At 45.5% G+C, this 24,479-nt stretch overlaps 1 protein-coding gene across 3 annotated transcripts in view; it reads left to right on the plus strand.

The window, feature by feature from the left end:
• MINDY4B (MINDY family member 4B) overlaps positions 1-24,479 on the plus strand; it is a 1,400,689-nt gene that overhangs the window by 689,008 nt on the left and 687,202 nt on the right. For all 3 annotated transcript variants that reach the window (XM_044070561.1, XM_044070562.1, XM_044070563.1), the window contains one exon: positions 19,846-19,911. In XM_044070561.1, the coding sequence (XP_043926496.1) occupies positions 19,846-19,911 (66 nt within the window). The remainder of the gene's footprint in view (positions 1-19,845; positions 19,912-24,479) is intronic.

Consider the following 24,479-nt stretch of genomic DNA (forward strand, 5'->3'; position numbering starts at 1 on the left):
GAACCAGGTCATACCCACTGTGCAGAGAAGCCATGAGACTTTGGCACTGGGCGGTAGCTACCAACCACTTTCTAATGGCAACGCACATACCGGGGAAATCCAATGTGATTGCAGACAGACTAAGCAGGACCATTCTGTTACCCCATGAGTGGTCCCTCAACCAAAGAGTGGCTGCGAAAATCTTTGCCAAATGGGGTCTCCCTCGCTGCGACTTGTTTGCCAGCCCCCACAATGCGAAGTGCAGAGAGTTCTTCACTCTGATCCCCTCTCAGGGACAGATTCCCAGGGACGCTCTGACCCACATTTGCCCCCCCCGGTCTTCTTTATGCCTTCCCTCCGGTTCCCCTCCTGCCGAGGGTGATACAGAAGGCGATTTACCTGGAGAGCGAAATGATTTTGATTGCCCTGCACTGGCCTCGTCAGGTTTGGTTTCCCTTCCTTCAGAGGTATGCGGTAGAAGGTCCATGGTTTTTGGACCCAGTGCCGGACCTGTTGACTCATCAGTCAGGACAGTTTCACCCGTCTCTCAGGTCCTTGAGGTTGGCGGCATGGTTACTCTGCTTCCATCCTTAATCCGAGACAATTCCCTCTCTCCGGAGGTGATCCACATATTGTCTTCTTCTCACAAACCTTCCACTGTCAAGCTCTATTCCAGCAAATGGAAAAGGTTCGCCTTCTGGGCTCAGCAACGAGGTATAGACCCCCTTACTGCCCCAGTATCGGAGGTTTTGAATTTCTTGGCCTCTCTTTTTCAATTGGGCTCTTCAGTTTCCACGATTAAGGTTCAGCTAGCGGCTATCTCTAATTTCCATGCTTCTTTTGAACCTTCATTGATGTCTCACAAACTTTGTAAGTCTTTCCTTAAAGGAGCATGGCTCCTTAGGCCCCCAATATCTCACCCTGTTCCCCCTTGGGACCTAAATTTGGTTCTTGCTGCCTTAACTGCCCGCCCTTTTGAACCAGCTACTACCTGTGATTTGAAATTTCTGTCCTGGAAAACTGCCTTTTTAGTGGCCATAACTTCGGCCAGGCGGGTTTCAGAACTTCAAGCTCTTTGTTCTGATCCTCCTTATTTGATATTTCACAAACATAGAGTGTCCCTGAAATTAAATCCCTCCTTTTTACCAAAGGTAGCTTCTTCTTTCTGTATTCAACAGACTCTAGAGCTCCCTGTATTTTTTCCCGAGTTTTCTAATAATGCAGAATATATTCTTCATCAATTGGACGTCCATAGACAACTGCGTTTTTATTTGAATAGAACCGCTCAGACGCGGAAATCAAATCAACTGTTTGTTTCCTTTGCAATAAACAAATTGGGTCAACCAGTAGCTAAAACCTCCATAGCTAAATGGATTAAAGATTGCATCTCTTTCATTTATTCACAGGCTAACAAAGAGCTTCCCTTTCCAGTCAAGGCTCATTCTACCAGGGCAATGGCTACTTCTGTAGCTTTTCACTCCAAATTATCAATAGATGATATTTGTGCTGCGGCTACTTGGACTTCTCCGCACACTTTCATTTCTCATTACAAGCTAGATGTAGTTTCTCGAGGCAGGGCTTCCTTTGGTTCCACAGTTCTCAGGAGTGTTTTCCAATGAGCCACCCGGGATTTAGGTGCTAGGGACGCTGTCCCATCAGTTATGAATGTAGGTGAGATAGGATCCCATTACATCTTTTAGTTATGTACTTACCATAACTTCGGATGTATGGGATCCATCTCGCCTACATTCATACGTACCCACCCTCCTTCCCCCTTCCATTGGGATTTAGAGGAAATGTAGTTCCATTTGGAGATCTTCTCTTGAAGAACTTTAGTTGGTTGTAGTAACTACTATTTTTTCTGTGTTTGCATGTAAGTATGAAAGCGAACAAACAAGATCTGGGGAAGCAGGTGTGGTGCATCCTGGGATAGAGGGTAGCCCAGCCAATAAGAGACTTCGTTCTAGTGTACTAGTTGGCCGAGTCGGAGCCGATGGATCTGCTCCGAGCCCATCAGTTATGAATGTAGGCGAGATGGATCCCATACATCGGAAGTTATGGTAAGTACATAACTAAAAGTTCCATGGCGTTTGAGTTGATGAATTCTAGAAACCGTTGGGCAAATGAGTTTGGACTCGAGAGGTTTACCCAGTCGATGTTTGGGTAGTTGAAGTCCCCCCAATATTATGGTGTTTGGTGGGATCTTCATATTCTCTAGTGTTCTCATGAAGGCCGCGTGTGGGTCCTGAGACAGAGAGGGTGATCTATAGCAGGCTATGACTTGGAAGGCAGTTTTGCCCACTGTTAGTTGCACATGAATTGTTTCCGATGTATCATGCAATGCCACTAATCTGGAGATGTGGGTGTCCTTGATAAAGATGGATACACCCCTTCCCTTGGTGCTTTTGTCTGAGTTTTGTGGCCAAAAAGTATGGTATGAGTTGAATCCTGGTAATGCTGGGGTGCTCTCAGGAGCCTTGAACCAGGTTTCTGTCACTGCACAGATATCGATTTGCTCCATACTGAGGAGTTCCTCGAGTGCGTGCATCTTTAGGTTTAGACTTCTGGCGTTGAGTAGCATTACCCTTAGTTTTTTATTCTTTGTATTGTCTAAGGAGGTGGGTTTGTCTTTTGAGCCTTGCCTAAAAAAGGCACTATGGGGGTGGCAAGAGCCTTGGCCAGTATTCGAAAGCCCAGGGATGACAGGTGCAAGCCATCCCTGGTGAAGCAACGTGGCATTCAGTTTCAGTCCATGGTTTTGACAACAGCTATTTCTCTGGGAAAATCCCTCTTGGAGGATCTTGGTGTCCTCTGGGGAGTCTATGGCGGCACCACGTTTTCAGTCATCTGAAAACTTGGTCAGCCATAAACCTTTAGCATTTTCATCAACCTCCAAGAAGTAAATTCCAAAGAGTAGTGGCCCAAGGACTGAGCCCTTGGATACACAACTACTGACATGTCTTTTGGAGGAGGTAGTGCTGCCTCCCCTGATTTCCTGGGTTCTGTTTGTGAACCTATTTTTTTATCAAGTGGGTTAGGTAGGGATTTACATCTAGCTGGATGACTTTATCTGTAATACTTGATTTTGGGATGGTGTCAGATGCATTTGTAAGGTCTAGATATGCAGCATGTACTGATATGCCCTCATCCATTGCTTCAGTAACCTTCTTGAGGAAATTGACCAGGTTGAGTAGGCAGGATCTGCCCTTGACAAATCTGAACTGGTTTGAGTCGTGAGTTTGTAGGCTACCTGTTTCCTTATTTATTAATGACATAGTGATCATTTCCATGGCCTTACAGATATGTCTTGCCAGACATATGGGTCAATAATTACCCAGGTGCATTGATGCCCCACCCTTGTGCAAGGGCTGTCCTACATTCATCCTGTACAAAGCCTGTTTGAAGGCTGATATAGAATAGCCTCAGTGGGAGGTCTGATGAGTCCTGTTTCAGGCTGACCAGTAGGCAGCCTGGAATGTTGTCTGACCCCATAGAAGTAGTGTTCTTGGCCTTGGATAATGCCTTCATGACTGTTCTTGGGAGATTTCAGGGGTGAAGATGTGAGCATATGATCTGGGAATATAGGAGGGGAGAGGATGTTGAAAGTTGAGCTAAATTTGTCAGCTAGTAGATTAACTATGCCTTCAAGGTTCGAGTATGTAGTATCATTAACTATTAGCTCACTGCAGTGCTGGGCATTGTTTCTGAGGTTTCCTACATAGTTAAAGAAGGCTTTGTGGTTTTTCTTTGCATGAATGGCTATTTTTACCTCATATCTGGCTATGGTTGATTTAATCAGAGTCCATAGTTCACTGTTTAGCAAGAGCATTTTGGGAGTCTTGGAAGTTAAACTTATTTTTTATGCAGCATCTTTTTTTTTCTTTTATTATGTAGCCTGTTTATATTTTGGTTCCACCGTATATTTTTTAAAAATTTGGTATATTTACTTTGGAGAGGGACAGATGCGTCTATGCAGCTATTCACATTTGCATAGAATTTGGAGGTAAAGGATTCCATATAAACAGTGGGGCCATCAGGTTGGAAGTGGATTTTGAATTTAGCTAGGCTATCACACAGTTTCAGCAGATTAGCTTTGGCATAATCTATGAATGCCAAAGTATTGGAAGATGCTTCTGATTTCAGTCTTATCATGAATTTAACTGATTTGTGGTTCATTTTGACCAGGGAAGAAGCTACAAAGCTGCCCCTTATTGGTAAGAACCAAGTCCAGGATTTTATCATCCTTGATAGGAGTGCAAACTAACTGGTCCAGAGATGTGCATTGATGAAGTTCAGAAATTCATCAGCATACAAGTTTGAAGATGTATAAGTCTCCCACTTGATGGTGCAGTATTTGAAGACTTCCAGGAGAATGGTGTTTGGCATAATGCACAAGGACACCATCCTAGTTAGGTAGGAGGTATGAGTTGAGGGGGAGACCGAAGATTCCTGTAGTTAGCTGTGATATGATAAGGGGTTTTGTTCGGCTCAATGTTAAAATGTCAGCACTTGAAATGCCGAGTGCCAGCATGCAGAAAAAAAAAGATTGAAAATGTAGTATAAGAGTGAATCTCAAACATCAATCTCCTTTTTTGTAGGGGGTCAAGGCCCCCCTACATCCCCTATGTGGCAACAAGCCCCCACACTCCCTAAACTTATATATACTAAATACGAGCTTACCATGCCTTCAGAAACAGGGATATTCCAAGAACTAGCCATCTTGGACTTAGTATATGTAAGTCCATTTTTTGGATATCCAGTCTCTGTGTTTTGGGACTTTCTCTAGTAGGTCCTGACATTTCAAATGGGTACTGTTTTTGGACATGGAGGAGTTCCAGGTCATTATCTTGTCTAATGAATCTAGAGATGAAGTGTTGTTTTTTTAAGAATATAGAGACACCACCACCTTTATTGCCTTCATCTATTGCAGTAGGCCTGAATGTGTAGTAGGCACTGAAACCCTGCACTGATGGAGTGCTCTCATTGTTCTTGAATCATATATCAACATTTTCCAGAGTAAGGAGTGCTTGTAGGTAGTGAAGATTTTTGTTGAGGTTCCTAGCACTGAGAAGCAGTACTTTTATTTTCTCTGGGTTTTGTTTTGTTATGTTGGGAAGCTTTAGGAGATTGTCTTTGCCTTAAAAAGGCACTACAAGGGTTGACAAGGATTTAGCCAATATACAAAAGCCATGAGGGGAAGGGTGCAGGCCATCCCTGGCAAACCAGTTTGGACTGTCTACCATCTCCTCTTAGGCAGATGTATATTGTACCCACTTTGAATGACACCAGAAACTAAAGTAATTGTTGAAGTCAATAATCTTTTATTCAAATTGTAACATCATTCTTGGTGATAATAGAATGCTTCTCAAGGCTAGGGATCATACCTACCTTGGACACATATTTGGAGAGCTCATATAGAGTCCAGGATGGTTCAGCTCTGGCCATTTGCACCCATGTGCACTATGACTGTGTCATATGTATGCCTGTGGTCCAGCAAATTGAGTGCATGCATGATGTGGAAAATCCTGGCACCTCATAACCCTGTCCTTGCACAGCCTGGTGAGTGCCGCATCAGTGTATCTTAATATAGTCACCTATGACTAGGATATTGGATTGTGCAGATATTTACATTACTGGCTTTTGACTTTAGACACTGACTCTTAGATACATGTTTCACTGTGGGTGTTACCTGTGTTGCAGTTTTATGAAGTTACTGGGGGTACTTATTTTTTGAGTTACATTTAAGAGGCCTGAGTTACATTTAAGAGGCATTTTCTGGTTTAGGTAGGTTGTGTTTAAGAGCCTCAGCTTATGTAGGTCTATGTGTTTCTTCTGAGATATGTGTGATTGGTTTAGTGTGGTGTTGTGTGGTACTGGCAACCTGCTTGTTATATCTTGTGGCTTTCTATGAGAGTTTTGCCTCTCATAACATCATATAACTACATCTCTCATACAGTATGTCAGTTTATATAGTAGGTGGTTGTCAGAAAACGTGAAACAATTGCCATGTTATCTCAGGATACCCATTTCAACCAAGCTGATAGCAGAGATGGGTGGAAAGTGCAAGTCCATGGAACCAGGTACTTATTACTGTGAGCTGAAAGGAGAGTTGTGCCTATGAGGTTTGGAGTTGATATACTGAAGGGCTATCTGTCTAGAACAAACAGTCTTAAGTCTACACATGAGGAACAATATGCCTCTAAGCACAAACCAGGTCTTATTGGTCAAGTACCGAGTATGGGCTACACTAGAAATTTATGTAGAAGGTTAGGCAGAGAAATTCTTTATAGTACATACAACGTTCACAACTTCTAATAGCACAGAAAAGGTAAAAAATGGGACCACTGGCCAATAGCAACACAACACAGTTCAAGGTTCTACAGCAATCAGTTCTAGACATAGCTAGGTTCTTTCTCTACTCTTACTAAGGTTAAACCAAAGTAATTTTAACTCAGATTACAATAAATGCCAAAAAATAAGTGCAGAGCTGTCATTCTGGACATAAACAGAGATATTGGCAGTTTACAATCTCCTGATCTAAATCAATTTGGGTTTGTGAAAGACAGCCTGCCTGCTTAATCTGATGGACTTCTTTGTAAAGGTTACTGTGGCATAGGATAAAGGCAAATTGGTGCACAGCATACTTTGCTCTGGCTAAGGCCTTCAACATCATTGCACCCTTGTACATTATAGACATATTAGTCAAATTAAACCGAAACCCTTATACATGCATTTAAAAAAAACAGGGTCTGTGCTGTAGACATTTGGAGTGAGGGGGTATTAAGCATCTCATGGCAGAAATGGAGTTTTTGGTTGAGATTTAATTATCATAAGGGCTAAACCAATTAAGCTTCAGCAAGTATAAGAACATACCAATGTCAGAATGAGAGAGCTGGAGGAAAAAAAAACAGCCACAGCTCTGTATTTGGAATGAAAATAATTCTTTTAAGTTTTCTTTTTGAATGATAAACTGCAGTATCCATCTCCCAATATCTCTCAACCCATTAGTGCAAGAATTCTGAACAAAGATAAAAATAATGGGATGACAAAAGTTCAAAAATCAGGGACAAATTTGAAATATTCCTCTTACAAACTTAGAATTTTGCTAGAATAACACGTTTTTCATTGAAATGCATTTTCTGAAGGTTAGAATGTCTAAAACTCAAATGTTTTCATTATTTAGAGACTTCACTCCTCAATGCTTTGCAAGAAAAACAGTGATTTGTGAGGCAAACATCTGGACATTCTGCTGAATTCTGGACAGTTCAGATGGTATGTACACACACGTGCGCACACACACTCACACACTTTTCAATGTTAATTATCAGGCCAATCATTTACTCACAAGCTATTGCTGAAATTAATTTCATAAAATAAAGTTTTCTTTTCTTTCTTAGCCTCCCTTCATCCATTGACAAGTAAAGAAAGCCAACCTGAGCTTAGCACTAAAATCAATATAAAATCAAAAGGCTGTCATCATTTAAGAGCTTGAAAAAAAAACAACCACTAGTCTGTCTGTTTTTTATATTAGGTTATAACTGCAGGTTGCAAGGACTTTTCATAGAAAGCAGTATCACACACACTGACCCCACAGAGATAGCAAACCTGCTAGCAGATAGGTTTGGTGAAAATTTCACTCCCTTATCCCCTCCAAACTTATCACAAACCTTGCCCCAAACTCCCTCCCCCTACCCTACATATCTGAAAGCAGGTCATTAAAGCCTTGTCCAAGGCAAAAAACGCAGCGTCTTATGGGACCAGACTACATCCCAAGCTGTCTTTTAAACAGGCAAAAACATGAACTAGCATCACCATTAAGTACCCTTTTCAATCACAGCCTAACCACAGGCTTTGTTCCTGTGGAATGGAGAACAGCAACAGTTATTCCCCTCCACAAAGGTGGTCTAGCAACAGACCCAGGGGATTACAGTCCCATAAGCCTGACCCACCTCATCCGTAAGGCAATGGAATGTATCATTATGGACCTCATAAATAAAGGCATATGTGACCTCCAGACCCTGGATCCAACCCAATTTGTTTTTGTCAAGAGCAGATCCTACCTTTTAAATCTGGTGGATTTCTTCAAAAATGTGACCAGGGGCATTGACGAGAGCAAATCTGTGCACACAGCTTACCTCGACTTAGCATACGCTTTCGACACAATCCCACACTCCGGCATTACCAATAAAACTAGCAAACTGAAGGTAAACCCCTTTGTTGTAAGATGGGTTGCCAACTGGCTCACAAACCAGACACACACTACCAAAGTGGGTGACTCCACATCAACCAGCAGACCTTTCACCAGCGAGTTGCCTCAGGGGTCAGTGCTGGGGGCTACTGTTTGGTATATGCTTCTCAGAAGTTCAGGTCTAAAATAAGGTGTTGTGGCTGACCAAGTTTGTGGATGACTGCAAACTAGATGTAATTATTGAATCCCCAAATTATGTCAGTATACTCCAGGAGGGTCTTGCGCAGACCAACAACTGGTGTCTTAGTCACGGTCTCAAACTGAATGCAAAGAAATGCATCATTCCCTTGGGGAAAAAACAATGTCCCTTCTCAATATCAAATCTACAACGATACCCTAAGTACCCAAGAAGTGGTAAGGGATCTGGGATCACAAGTTGACTGCGACTTTAACTTTGACCACTATGTGTCTACTGTAGTAAGGAAGGCTTTCTACGTAGCACACTTAATTAGTAAAAGCATCTCCTCGACAGCAAAGGAGGTTATAACCCCTCTATGCTCAGCACTAATCAGGCTCATAATTGAGTATAACACCCTGTTTGGCATGTAACGTACAAAGCACCTACAGCATTTGGAGAGACCTCAGAGGTTTCTAACAAAGAAGATCAAGGGACTTCAGCACATGCTTTACACAGACCGACTAAAGTCCCTGTCACTATACTCTGTATTGTATAGACCTCTTAGGGGAGACTTATGCCTGGCTTACAGAGCAATCTCAGACCCAAACCTAATGAACTTGATGCACATCCGTAACTCAAATGAGACTAGAGCTACCTACTCCAGGGACCTAAATATGACCTGTGACTTATGCTGGGGGGACAGATTTGTCTCCAAGTGACTGCCATGTCTTTGGAATAGGCTACCTATTCATGTGAAACAGATCGCCTCTATGACACTGTTCAAAAGGAACCTGGACAAGTGGATGAGGCACCATAAATTCTTACCGGGGGTAGTGCTCACAACCCTCCTGGACATGGGCAGTCATTACTAAATACAATACTGGGTATTGACTAGCGTATCTATGGTATTATATTGGGATGAAACGGCTAGGCTTGACATGACCTCTGGGTCAATAGCCTAGTAAACTTCTATGATCCTAAGATCCTATGAAATCTGCAGACTGTTCATACTAAAAGCATACCAACTGTATAGGCAAACTCTGGACATGCTGGGTGGGATTCCTGGGATTCATTCTTTGCATTCATTCATTTATTCTTTCATCTGTGATTACCTGCTTAATCCAGTTCAGGGTTACAGGGAACATCCAGCTGTTTTGCTTAAGAAAAAACATAATTCAGCAACACAAAAGAGACAAAGTACTGTGAAAGTGCAATACAAAAACTTTTTGCAACAACCGCATGTCATGTAAAAAGGAATAAGGCTGTAGATATAGTCAGAAAGAGCTGATTAGTTCTTATCAAGTTACCCAGTGATGTGTTATCATTTTAACAGCTATAAACTGAATAAAAAGATTCTCCTTGTGAATTTTTAATAGGTGAGTGTTTGTCGTGTGATAAACTTAGTGACTTACAGAGACTGCTTGCAAAAATCAGTTCTGTGTTGTAGAAGGATGAAGCCAAGAACACTACCCAGTAAACCCCCAGTCACAACCCGCAAAACCCCCATTTGATTAGCAGCTTGGGCACAGAGCGAGCTAAAGAATGAACGAGAGAAAAATAACAAGAGGAAGCCTGCTTACCCCACTCAGTGAGGAAGATGTAGGGGTCATACCTCTCAACCTCTTAGCACAGGAAATCTGGACAAGACCAATAATAATGGGGGAACAAATGCCTAAACAAAGGACAGATTTTAAATATTTCAGTGAAATACTTAGAAAAATGCTAGAATAAAATGTTTTGTGTTAGCAAGCATTTGCTGAAGGATATAAAGTCTGAAACTCAAATAAACAAAACTGGAAGGTAACTAGACTGCATCATCATCATCATCATCAGCTCCCCTTTTCCCATTTTTCTACATGGGGTTGGGGTATCATGCTAACTGTCGCCAACTCTCTCAATTCAGTGCCACACTCCTGCCTTCTTCAAAACTCATGCATGACTTTCGCAGATTTTCTTTCACACAATCCATCCACCTCTTTGCTGGACATCCTCCCTTCCTCTTACCTTCTTCCTGTCTGTCCCAAATCTTCCTCACTAGATTCCCTTCTGCTTTTCTACATGTGCCCAAACCACAGTAATCTGTTCTCTTTGAACTTTTCTGCAATTGGAGCTACTTTGGTTTCTGCTCTTATGTCCTCATTTCTTCTTCTGTCCCACAGTGTGCATCGTACCACCTTTCTCAGGCACTTCATTTCCATTACCTCTAGCTTCTTCAACTGTTCTGCCTTTACTGCCCAGGTTTCTGTACCATAAAGTAGTACTGGTTGCACCACTGTCTTGTACAACTTACTTTTCAGCTTCTTTGGCATTCTTCTGTCATAGACTACACCTGATACTCTATGCCAGTTGGCTGCAGCCCCTTCTAGCTTTGACCTCTTCATTCAGACTACCCTTCTCTTCAACTACCCCTCCCAGATACTTGAAACTGTTTACCTGTTCCAGTATCTTCCCTTCTATCTCTCTTCTCAGCTTCTTCTGATTTCCCGAATTTGCTGCCATTACCACCATCTTATCTGTGCTTAGTTTCATCCCATGTGCCTTTAGATTTACATTCCATTATCCTATCCTTTACTGAAGTTCTAGCTCTGAGTCTGCACTGTACTGCCACATCATCTGTATACATCAGCTTTGTTGATCTGTCCCCTCCAACCTGTTTGCTAATGTAGTCCATCACCGGTATGAACAGCAGTGGGCTCAGAGCTGAACCCTGATGTACACCCACTCTCACTGGGAACCCCTATGTGAGGCCAAACACTGTTTGTACTTGAGTCATTGGGTCTTTGTACATAGCCTGTACTAATTCTACCAAAGTATCTGAGACTTCAAACCACCACAGTACTGCCCAGATCAGCTTTCTTGGGACCTTGTCATATGCTTTCTCCAAGTCTAGGAAGGCCTAGTTGGACTCTGTCCCCATCTCTAGCTTCTTCTTAAGTATCTGTCTCAATGCAAACATCGGGTCAGTTGTGCTGCATCCTAATCTGAATCCAAACTGCTCATCTCCCATCTTACATTCTACTACACTGCGTATCGGTTTATCAGTCACCCTCTCCAGAACTTTCATGCAATGTGATAAGAGTTTGATGCCTTTGTACTGCCCAAAGTTGTGGATGTCCCCTTTGTTCTTGTACACTGGCATGATTATGCTTATTCTTCAGTCATCTGGGATATACCTTTCTCTCCACACTGCTATTAGTACCCTCAGGAGCCATTTCTTCCCTATCTTGCCCAGCATCTTTATCATGTCTGCTGTGACCTCATCTGAGCCTTCTGCTTTCCCTGACTTTATCTTCCTTAGTGCTGTACTTACTTTTTCTAGGGTGGGCTCCTCGTCTTCTCTCATCATAGGCTGTTTCTGGGGCAATACAGCTTCCGTGGGGTTTTCTTCATTCAGAAGCTGCTGGAACTACTCCTTCCATTTGCTTTTGATGTCCTGTGGACTGGTGAGCAGGTTGTTGCTGTCATCTCTTATGAAGGGTGTCTGACTATCTTCTTTATCTTTCTGTCTTTGCCTTGCAACCTGATATCATTTCTTTGTGTCCTTACTGAGTCACTTTCCAGAAGTTGGTACAGTGCCTTCAATGCCCTACTCTTTCCTATTGCAACTTCTTTCTTAGCTTCTTTGTTAACCAACCAGTAGTCCTTCCTGTCCTGATCAGTCTTTTCTATCTCCCATTTCTTCCTGCACTCCTTCTTTCTTTTGATGACTTGCTGGACTTCTGCATTCCACCACCAGCTTTCCTTATGTGCCTTATTTCCATACCTGACTCGGCCACATATCTTTTCTGTAGTCCTAACACATGCTGTTTTTAGGTGCTGCCATTCTTCTTCATCTCCACCTATTTCCTCTCTTCTTGGGGTACTAGAGCCCTGAGTAATTCCTTGAGCTGTTGTACTTTCTCTCCAGTCAACTTCCAGGTCTTCAGCCTGGTCTCTGTTGACCTTATAGCCTTCCTTGACCACTGCTTGCAGCTGATTGTGGCAACTAGTGGTTTATGCTGTGAGCCAACTGTTTCACTGGGGATGTCTTTGCAATCATGGATTCTACCCCAGTGCCTTTTCCTTACTATGACCTAGACTGCAAATGAACTAAAAAATAAATAAATAAAACCACAACAGCGCTACAAACGGAACCTTAGTTTATTAACTTAAAACACAAACACAGACTAAGCACAACATTGTTTTTATATTACTTAAACACATTTTAAAACTTATTTCACAATTTTATGTGTTTACATTGTATATATATATATATATATATATATATATATATATATATATATATATATATATATATATATATATATATGCTTATTGGATTATTAAAGTAATGAAATTAAGTTATTTTTTATTTTTTTGACAGGAGTTATTTGTGCAATATCAAACTAAGTCACTTATTTTAATTGGGAATCACATGATAGCTGCATTGTATTTAAGGAATGTGGTTTAGTTAATTAATTACTCTGATGAAGCCCAGGTTGAAATGGGCGAAACCGTTTAGTCTGTGTTTGTGTTTTAATTTAATAAACTAAGGATGTTAAGTTGTCTATCTCGCCTTCATTCTTGCTGGATGGGTTCGGAGCCGACCTCGGCTCCGACTCGGCCACTCTAAAAGCTCGAGAGTTGGTTCCACCGGCTCGAGGCTCCCCTTATATCCCACAATGCTAGGCGAGAGTTACCTCAGATCTCGTTTGCCGCTACAGCTTCGAGGTTGGTTGCTTCTACCGGTTCCTGGTGAGTTTTAGCTTTTTCTATTAAAAGTTACTCTTTTTCCCCCTTTTTCAGTTTAATTCTTCTTAAATTAGTATAGTTCATAGAACTTTATTCCCGACCCTAATTTTTCCCGTTTCTTGTTTAAAAGAACCTTTGGTTCTTCCCTTGGGCCTTAGGCCTTCTCTTCCCTAGGGAGTGTTTGTGTAGTTTACTATAATTTGCTACAGTTTGTTGTACTTTATTTTTAGTATCTTTACTAAAATTGTTATTCTGACAGGGTATAACTGGTGTGTTTGAGTGTGTGTTTGTGTTCACCAGTTAGGCTATGTCAAAAGAAGCAAAGGTCTCTGGATTCAAGAAGTGTGATGCGTGCTGTCAGAAAATGTCTCTGACAGACGCTCACACTTCTTGTGTCTATTGTCTGGGGCCTTTGCACCTGCAGGACTCCTGTGCTGTTTGCCATGGCTTCAGCCCCAGGGTCCTGCAGGAAAGAAAAACAAGCTAATTCTGAGAGGCTTGTTGAAGCCTGAGGATTCCCTGTCTGTCTCAACAGGGAAGCCCTCTAAGGCATCGAGGTCTTCGGCTCCGGCTTCTGAGCCGAGACCTCAGGTTGTTCAACCTTTGCCTTTATCGGCTCCGGCTGGAGCCGATAAGGCTCAGTCCACAGTTTCTGTGGCTTCGCTCGGCCGGAGCCGAGGTTATCGAGTTACCGTGTCGGCTCCGACAAGATCTTGAGCCGACAACCAGAAAGAGGTCTAGGTCACCCTCTCTTGGCTCCGTTCATTCGGCTCCAGGTTCTCCCCTGCTGTCTGAACGGAGCCAAAGGTCTCATTCCTCTAGGTCATCGAGGCTTTCCGATCATGACCTTCAGAGGGTGGTGAGTCGACTACTCAAGTCCGAGGCACTAGCCCAGATGCTTCAGAGCCCGACTCATCAGTCGGTGCCTGCCCCGGTCCATCAACTCTTTCCTCCTTCGACTCTTTTGAGTTCGGAGCCGGGTCGTCGGAACCGAGACTGTGGTCACCTCGGAGCCGAGACAATTGTCTTCGGCTCCGTCGTCGGCTCCGTTTTCTTCCGTGGAGGAATCTCGGCGCCGGACTTCCCTCGTCGGCTCGAGGGTGAGTGGCATCGGACCCTTGTCCGACCCCTCTCCCTCTCGGTGCTTCGGCGCTGGTGAGTTCGGCTCCGACATCGCCTCCGAGCCATCACTGTCGGTGCCGAGGGGGGTCCTTAGCTCCTCGGAGCGGGGACCTCTGGCTCTGCCTGACAGGGGTGCTTTCGAGGTCATGCGGAGTGTGTTAGAGCCTGGCTCTACTCCACAGTCGGTTCCGTCAGCCCTCCCTCTATGCTGCCTCAGGGTAAGTCGACTCACTCCCTCATTCCGGACCGCAGAGAGCCAGCTCCTCAAGAGCCCCCTTTGGGGATTTCATCCTCTTCCGAGGCCTCTCCTGATTTGGCAGAAGAGCCCCCTCGGAAAAGGAAGTGCAAGAGGAAGCACATTGACTCACCTGAGTCTATCACGTCGGACACAGATCTGGATGATTCTGAGGGTTCCCCCGTTCCCCTTCTGAAGATGTCTCATTTGCAGACATTCTGGAGATCCTTAAACAGAGGGAAATTGGCCAGCCCTCAACCCTTCAGAGGACGAATCTGTGTATCTTGAGGCGTTGGCTCTCGTCCTTCCACCTCCTGGGTGTCCCCCTTGACCCCTTCATGCAGGTGGTAGCTAAGAAGGCATGGACGGCTCCTGATTCAGTGGACCCCACTCCCAGGAGACCCTCCAAATTCATCACAGCTCCATCAGACAAGCAATTTTTATCAAAAGGAGTTTCTGTGGATGCTATGGTGGTAGCTGCCGCCACAAAGAAGGAACTGGCTGATCCTTCAGTGCCTGTCCATCCACCTAACAAGGAATCTAGGTCCATGGATAGGTACGGAAGCGGATGTTCTCCTCAGCGACTTTTACCATGCGTTCGCTGAATTACCTGTGCCATTTCACTCGTCTTCAAAGGGACTTGGTCAAGGAAGCGAGTGAGATGTTGAAGGACCCTACAGCTGCGGGTTCCAAGAAAAATGAACACGCAGCTGGCTATCCTTAATTCCATTTCCAACTCCTCCATGCGCCTCCTCTCTTATGCGGCCGATGGAGCGAGCAGAGCCGCAGGAACAGGGGTAGCCTTACGTAGGCACGCCTGGATGCGGCTATGCAATTTTATGAACCTTTCAAGACGTCTTTCACGAACTCCCTTTTGATGGATCATCTCTTTTTGGTCCTCAAGTGAAAGAAACCCTGACTAGGTGCGAGACTGATGGCAAGACCCTTTCTGCCGTCGGAGTCCGTTTTTCGACTCCTTCTAGGCCTTACCCCAAAGGCCAGAAGGGTGGAAAGATGTGGTTCCGTAAACAATCTCAAGGGACTTCGCCTGGCGACAGAGTCGGTTCCCGCCAGAGGCAGCGGGGGGAACAACAATGGTAGACGTCGCCCTAGAGGCAGAGGGGGTCCGCAGAACCAGGGCAATCGAGAAACTTCCTCCGATAAGCCCTTTCAGCATCCCTGAGGTGTTGCCCGACTGCCCATCTTCGGAGGCAGTCGGGGGAAGATTGTCACTGTACCCAGAAGCCTGGCTATCCTTGACACAAGACATATGGGTACAGTCCATCATTTCCGAAGGTTATTCTATCCCCTTTCTTCGTTTTCCAAATCAGTCAAAAAAATCCCTTCCAGATGTTCCACCTGCTCAAAGGGATATAGCAGCTTTGGAAATTTCAAAACTGCTTGCAAAAAGAGCTATTCAGCCAGTGTCAGCAGACCAACAAGGATCCGGAATCTACTCAAGGTTCTTTTTAGTTCCAAAGAAAACAGGGGACTGGAGACCAATTTTGGATCTCAGTATCTTGAACAGATCGGTCAAGAAAACAAGATTTTGGATGGTCACGCTGCAATCCATTCTTCCCCTATTGGGAAAAGGAAACTGGATGTGCTCTATAGGCCTTCAGGACGCGTACTATCACATAAAAATGAACAGACGCTCCAGAAGATTCCTCCGCTTCAGGCTGGGAACCAGTCATTTTCAATTCAGGGCCCTGCCCTTTGGTCTCACCACTGCCCCCCGGGTGTTTACCAAATGCATGGCAGTGGTAGCTTCTCACCTGAGACGACAAGGATTCCAGGTGTTTCCATATTTGGACGACTGGCTCCTCACAGCTCCCACCAAGCATCTCCTTCTGATGGCCAGAGATTACACTTTTCGGCACTGACAAAAATTGGGTATCTCAATAAATTGAGAAAAGTCTGTTTTGTCGCCTTGTCGTACTATTACCTACATAGGCGCAAATTTAGATACTGTAAACATGTCTGCAACACTAACGAACCAAAGGATATCAGACATTCAAAAATTGGTGTCACTACTTCTCAACAACAACAGAGCCAAAGCCAGGTTAGTTCTAAAGGTGTTGGGAATTATGGCAGCGGCCATACCTCTCCTCCCATTGGCCAGATACCACATGCGGATCCTTCAATGGATGCTCTTTTCTCAATGGTCATACCAGGAACTTCCAATGTCTCACACCATTATGATCACGCAAGCGTGCAAAAAGCATCTCATGTGGTGGATGTCTTCCCCCCAGCTCCTGTTGGGGAGACCATTTGTTCCACCTCCTCCGGTTGCTACTCTGACAACGGATGCCTCCCTGATCGGGTGGGGGGGGCATTATCAGGGCAGGACAGTCCAGGGCACATGGCAACCAAACGAATGCCACTTGCACATAAATGTTCTGGAGATGAGAGCAGTGCTTTTAGCGTTGCAAGCCCTTCAAGACTCTCTTCCCTTGGGAACGATTGCAATCCAGACAGACAATATGTCTGTAGTGTGGTACATCAACAAACAAGGTGGAACCAGATCATACCCCCTGTGTCGAGAAGCACTCAGACTGTGGCAATGGGCGATTTCTTCTCAGCGTTTTCTGATAGCAACGCACATCCCCGGAAGTCCAATCACATTGCGGACAAGTTGAGCAGAGCTATTCTTATGCCTCACGAGTGGTCTCTGAAAGACTCTGTAGTGAGAGAGATATTTCTCAAGTGGGGTCAGCCTTGCTGCGATCTTTTTGCTACTCCCCAAAACAGCAAGTGCAGAGAATACTTCACTCTATTCCCTTTACCAGGCCAACCCAGCAGGGACGCACTAGTCCAAGTTTGGCCCGGGACTTCTGTATGCATTTCCTCCTTTCCCACTGATCTCTCAAGTAATACAGAAAGCTATCGCTCAGAAGGCCTCATTGATCCTCATTGCGCCTTACTGGCCTCGACAAGTGTGGTTCCCCTTTCTACATCGATTTCTTTTGAGCGACCGTGGAACCTGGACCTAGTTCCAGATCTTTTGATCCATCAGTCGGGTCAGCTTCATCGCTCCCTCCCTCTCTGAACCTCACTGCTTGGTTCCTCCACTTCCAACAGTAGCCAGGCTTCCTCAATTATCTCACTCTGTTAGAGATATTTTGATAGCTTCCCATAAATCTTCCACTCGAAGATTTATTTGAGTAAGTGGAAACGCTTCTCATATTGGGCACAAGGAAAGGACATAGATCCTTTCACCGCTTCCATCCAACTAGTCCTTGATTTTCTTGCTGAACTCTTCCATGCAGGTTCATCTCCATCTACTCTTAAGGTTCAATTGGCGGCTATTTCTAATTTCCATGTGGGTATTTCTGAATCTGCCCTAATGTCCCACAAACTCTGCAAAGCCTTTTTGAAAGGAGTTTTTCTTCTCAGACCTCCTGTCAGAAATCCTCCTTCTCCTTGGGACCTAAATTTAGTTCTTGCTTCTTTGATTCTTTCCCCTTTCGAACCTGCAGCTTCATGTTCCTTAAAGCTATTATCATGGAAAACTCTTTTTCTGGTGGCTATCACATCAGCTAGAAGAATTTCAGAACTTCAAGCACTCAGTTGTCGTTCTCCTTACCTTGTGTTCCATAAGGACAGAGTTTCCTTATGAACTAACCCGTCCTTTTTGCCTAAGGTGGTTTCAACATCAAATCTAAACCAATGCATTGACCTCCCTGTTTTTTTCCCAGAGTATTCAAATAGGTCTGAACAGAAATTACACTACCTGGATGTTCATCGTCATTTAAGGTACTACTTGGACAGGACGAAACTATTCAGAAAATCTGATCAGCTGTTTGTCTCCTATGCGGAAAGCAGAAAGGGACTTCCAGTTTCAAAGGTATCTTTATCCAGATGGCTAACATCTCTGATTACTCTTGTTTATGAAATTAGACACCAAGAACTGCCTAATAAACCTAAAGCCTATTCCACCAGAGCTTTGGCTACTTCTCTAGCCTTCCAAGACAGACTGCCTATTGACACCATTTGTGCAGCGGCTACTTGGGCTACTCCTCACACTTTTATTTCCCATTATAAGTTGGATTTAGCTTCTAGGCATAGAGCTAATTTTGGTTCCACTGTTCTCAGGAGTCTGTTCCGTTAGGCCACCCGGGACAAGGTGCTAGGGACGCGGTCCCATCCAGCAAGAATGAAGGCGAGATAGACAACTTAACATATAGAAGTTATGTTCTTACCATAACGTTCCATGTTAGTTGTCTTCTTCTCGCCTTCTTCTGCCCACCCTCCTTCCCCTGGCCTGGACAGACCTAGAGGAGTTGTGATCGTGACCTCTCTTTCTACCACCTCTTTCTTAGTCATATGCTATTATGCATATTTCTTGTTTCAGGATATAGGTCACCCCTTTTCTTCCTGCTGTTAGAGGTGGATTCTGTTTCACTGTTATACTGTTTTTGGTATAAGCTGGGTTAGCTTACAAACGAGATCTGAGGTAACTCTCGCCTAGCATTGTGGGATATAAGGGGAGCCTCGAGCCGGTGGAACCAACTCTCGAGCTTTTAGAGTGGCAGTCGGACGAGGTCGGCTCCGAACCCATCCAGCAAGAAGAAGGCGAGAAGAAGACAACTAACATGGAACGTTATGGTAAGAACATAACTTCTATTTTCATTTTTAGCCGCTGCTGTGGTTTTCTGAATCTCACATGTCAGTCATTAGTTTGTGACTTCAGCCATTAATGGTTTGCCTGAAAACCACAGATTTTATGATGAGCAGATCAAAAATATGAAGTAAAAATCTGGACATTTGGGAGATGTGGTGGAGATGCCCTTGGGGTATGCCCAGAGTCTCAGAATATGGAGGTGACGAGTTATTGATGAAGGCACTGACCAAGTATCATAGTGTTCAGGCAATAGACGGGAGAATCACTGTGCAGATGAACGTAGCTCCCTCATCGCATCCATTGCATGCCTTCTTACAAATGCCACTAGAAACTTTGGAAAATTAAGGTTAAACAAGAAAACACAGACAACATCTTGGTATAATGGCCCTTTACACTTGTTCTTTTACCCAGCACAGCTCTGCATATATTTTCATCTGCAGACATTCAGTAGACTTTGTATTGCAAACTTCTTCCCTCCTCCATATCAGTACAGCTGTTTTCATAATGTACCATACATAAAGACCTCATGTCCACATGTGAGGCACTGCAAATGAGTCATCTCCCTAGGCTACATTACTTCCAGGCAGAGGTGTTGGCATGCTTATTGAGTTAGTATGTGTCAGTGTTTTGCATTGCAACAGCATTTAATTAGCTGTGTTAAAGAGCTACATTGTAAATGTGTTTTGATATATGTTACTGAATGATATACAGTTACTTTAATTGGGTATACACTGATTAAACAAACAGGGGGCACTCTGGTTTGTTAATTTTCATTTGCTTAATTGCAGCTCCTGCTCTTCAACTTTTGTGACAAAGATGCCATTCAGACATTTATCGTAGATCACATACATTTTGTAAGTACAGAAATGTTCACCATGCATAATATATCTGCTATCTCACCTTGAATTCATATACTGTGTTTATAGTATCTTAAATTTTAGGAGAATTATAATATTTTGGAAATGACTCATTTTATCAATATTCACTTTGACAATAATGTTCATGAGTACATTATGCACTCTGTTGAATGGAGGCCACTCTAAGAGGCTCTCAGAAGCAGTTACCTTAGGCTTGATTACACAAGAAAAGAAACAAGGATGTAATGGACTTTGCCATTCCCAACCTTCTAATGTAATCTGATTTTCAAATTCCAGTATGAATGCATATCACAGATCTGAATATTTTTATCACATGGTGAAATCCCAATATCAGGGATTAATGAACTCAATCACTGTAAAAACTTAGATGAGTCAAAATAACACACTTGCATGTTAGTACTGAACTACAGTAATGTCATTGTAGTGAATGTACTGCTCATATGGCTTGAATATGCCTCACATGCATGCTGTACAGTACTCACTAGTGTTCATGATGCATGTTGAGAGGGGCAGACAAAACAGACTGGCAGGAAGTGAGTTGGTGCCCAAGAAGATGCACCCATTTTGTGCACCCTTGCCTCACCGACAGCCCCATAACAGCCGTGCACCCCCAGGCTAATGGTGGCCTCTTCCCACTAACCTTGAAACATTTTTTTTTTTTACAAAAAACTGATATGGGGTCCCTGAATCTGTTAATCTGAAGTAGTTACTTCATTTGATCTGCAACCTGTGGGTGTCGGATCCGACCTCGGATCTGATCCGGCAGCTTTCCAAGCTCCAAGATCCGAGCTCCTAGCTCCTCCTCCCTACCCATAATCCCCTACTACCAACCACATTACCTCAGATCGTTTTTTGCTGCGGCTGAAGAAGCTTCCCTGTGAAGAGCTCCTGGCTGGGTGAGATCATTGCTGGTTTTAAACCAACTTTTTTCAAACAAAGTTGTCGTTGTGTGTGTGTTAGTCCCTTTTTCTACTTCTTGTGCTAGTTTTGGTCCCTTTTTTGTTAATTTAATCACTAGCTTATCTTCACTCCCCTCCCCCTCCTAGTGTTTGGGTGTGTGTGTGAATAATGTCTGAAGGGCCTAAGGCCGTTTTTTCTAAATGTACTGAGTGTGGCCACAAGCTTTCCCCAGCGGATGGCCACACTCAGTGCGTTTTGTGCCTGGGGGCAACCCATTTGTCAGAGGCCTGCCAGATCTGCGCGGCCTTTAACCCCCGGGCACTTCTGGATAGGAAGAACAAGCTGATCCTGGCGGGAAAGCTCCCCCAGGAGTCAGCTTCTTCTTCCTCTCCCGTTCGGGCTCCAGCTGCTTCGGCAGCTTCAGCGCCATCTATCCCCTTAGCTATACCCGGGACTCAACCTCCCTCATCGGATTTGAGCTCTGGGGAAACTAGTACCTCTTCCCTTAGAGAGAAGAGGCACAAGGATAAGGAAGGACATAAGTCCCACAAAAGGCTGGCCGAATCTCATCCTTTGGCTCCGCCAGTGAAACTGCTTAAGTCTCCCTCGAGGGTCTCCAGATCCCCCTCCTCTCGGCACCATTCGCCCTGTTTCTCGCCGGAGCCAGAGGAGGAGGATAGGTCTCCCTCGAGATCTTCAAGGCGGCCCTCCCGGCATGCCTCTACTACTTCATCCAGGTTGACCCGAAGCATCTCCGAAGCGGATATGGATCGGATGATGCGTCGGTTCTTGCAGACCCAAATGCAGATGGGGATGCTCTTGCCTCCCCCCCCCCCCCTGGGAGGGAGTGCGGCCCCCATATTTGCCCCGATCACTCCTTCTCCGACTCGTTTTCGGGTCTCGGAGTCATCGGATCCAGGCCCTTTCGGACCCGGGGAATTGTCGGCGCTGATAGCTGTGGTCTCTTCGACGCCGACTATACCTTCGAGCTTGTCGGACCCGAGCTCTTGAGGCCGAGGGCTGAGCGTCGGATCCGAGGGAGTTGCTGTGTCTCCGGCGCTGTTGGCGTCGGAGCACACCTCTGCCTCGGTGCTGACTGCATCGGCTCTGACCCAGATCCCTTCCTCGGATCCGAGGAGATTGCTCTCAGAGGCTGGCGAGAGTGGCTCTCCCTCGGCTTTTGAGGTAGTGGAGAGGGTACTGTCGAGGTCCACCAGATCCCCGACCCGGGCTTTGGATCCACCCATACCCCCACTGTATGAGGGTCTGTCTTCCATCATCCGTCCATTGGGACAGCCTGCCCAAGCCCTCCAGCTAGTTCCCGTGGAGGAACAACAACCCGTGGATGAGCCCTCTTCGGACAGTCCCACCGAGGAGGTCCCTCGGAAACATCGGTGCAAAGGGAGGCACCTGGACTCCCCCGAGTCCGTTACCACAGACACAGACTTATATGATACGGAGGGTTCCCCAAGGTCACCCCCTGAAGATGTCTCCTTTGGAGACATCATGGAAATGTTGCGTATCAGAGGGGGGTGGTCAGCCCAAAAGCCCTCCCTTGATGAGTCCGTGTTCCTGGAGGCCTTTGAGGCAGGCCCATCTACCTCCTGGGTGTCCCCTCCGGCCGACCCCCTGGTGGACTAAATTACCACCAGGGCTTGAAAGGAGCCCGACACCATGGGGCCAATCCCTAGGCGCCCCGATAAAGTCCTCAGCCCACCCACAGATAGACCATCTTAAGCCAAAGGAACCTCCGTTGATGCTATGTTGGTGGCGGAGGCCACCAAGAAAGAACTCGCGTAGGAGAGTTCTTCGGTTCACCCGCCGGATAAGGAATCTCGAGCGCTTGACTGGATTGGGAAGCGGATGTTTGCTTCAGCGACCTTTTCCATAAGGGCGCTCAACTACATGGCACATACCATTAGGCTACAGCGAGACTTGATTAAGGAATACGCTGCAGCCCCTCCGGAGTCCATGTTGGTCCCAGACAAGAAGGTTTTTGAGACTCGAATGGCCACTCTAAAATCCATCTCCAATACATCTATGCGGCTTCTCTCCCATGCAATGGAGGGAGCCGCTAGAGCTAGCGGAGCCGGGGTCATCTTGCGACGTCTCTCCTGGCTCCATCTTTGTGACTTCACGGACCCCTTCAAGGCGTCCTTTGCGAACGCCCCTTTTGACGGTTCTGCCTTGTTTGGCAAAACTGTTCGCGACACACTGGTCCAAAGCGAAAAGGATGGGAAGATGCTGTCTGCCGTCGGAGTCCGCTTCTCTAATCCCCAAAGATCCTTCTCCAGGAATCAGAGGGGACAAAAGAAGCTGTGGTTCCATAAGTCTCAGCAATCCCATCCTGCTGCGGACCACTCGTCCTCTAGAGGCAGAGGAGGACAAGGTGGACACCGGCCCAGAGGCAGAGGGGGGCCGCGTAATTTCGGGTCTAGAGAACCTTTCTCGGACAGACCCACGCAACAGCCCTGAGGGCTTGCCCGACTGTCCCTCTCTGGAGGCAGTCGGGGGGCGGTTGTCGGAGCACCTGTCAAACTGGGAGTCCCTTACAACAGATCGATGGGTGCTCCGGATCATATCCAAACGATACTCCATTCCATTCATAAACCTTCTCCCCAAACCCAGACGTCTCCCCAATGTCCCACCCGATCAGAGGGAGGCAGCGGCTTTGGAGATTTCAAAGCTGCTAAGAAAAAGAGCCATCCAGCCCGTCCCCCCAGATCAGTCCGGATTGGGTTATTGCTTCAGGTTCTTTTTGTTGCCAAAGAAAACGGGGGACCTCAGACCCATCTTAGACCTTTCCACTCTGAACCTGTTCATACCCAAGGAAAAGTTCTGGATGGTCACTCTCTAATCAATTCTCCCCCTTCTGCGGGAGAACGACTGGATGTGCTCGTTAGACCTCAAGGATGTGTATTACCACATCTTAATGGACAGACGATCCAGGAGGTTCCTCCGCTTCCGGCTCGGAGCCAGTCATTATCAATTTAGGGTTCTTCCATTCGGCCTCACCTCAGCCCCCAGAGTGTTCACCAAGGTCATGGCAGTGGTTGCAGCCCACCTGAGACTCCAGGGCATTCAGGTCTTCCCCTACCTAGACGACTGGCTCCTTACCGCGACCAACAGGCATCAGCTCTGTGTGGTGAGAGATTATGCTCTGTCTCTGGCCCACAACCTAGGCATCTCAGTGAACGAGCAGAAATCCTGCCTGTGCCCCACTCAAGCCCTAGAATTCATAGGGGCCAGGTTAGATACACGAATCTGCCGAGTTGTTCTAATGTCAGTCAGGCTGAACAGCTTGTCGTATCAGGTGTTAGCCCTTCTTCGGAGCCCTGCTCCTCCGGCGGAGTTAGTCCTGAGGGCACTGGGGTCTATGTCAGAAGCGATCGGTCTCTCTCTTCATGCCCGTCTGCGAATGCGCATATTACAACGGACCCTTCAAGTCCAATGGTCCCTGTCAATCCACCCGTTAAGCACGCCAATACCCCTGAGCAGGGTGTGCAGGAACTCCCTTCTGTGGTGGTTACAGGCACAGGAACTCAGAGAAGGGAGGCCCTTTGTGATTCCCCCGGTCGAAGCCACGTTGACCACAGACGCTTTTCGCCTCGGGTGGGGGGGCATTGTTCAGGCAGATCAAGGCA

Source organism: Protopterus annectens, chromosome 4.part1 (genome assembly GCF_019279795.1).
Source record: "Protopterus annectens isolate FY-2018-M chromosome 4.part1, PAN1.0, whole genome shotgun sequence".
Lineage (NCBI taxonomy): Eukaryota > Metazoa > Chordata > Ceratodontiformes > Protopteridae > Protopterus > Protopterus annectens.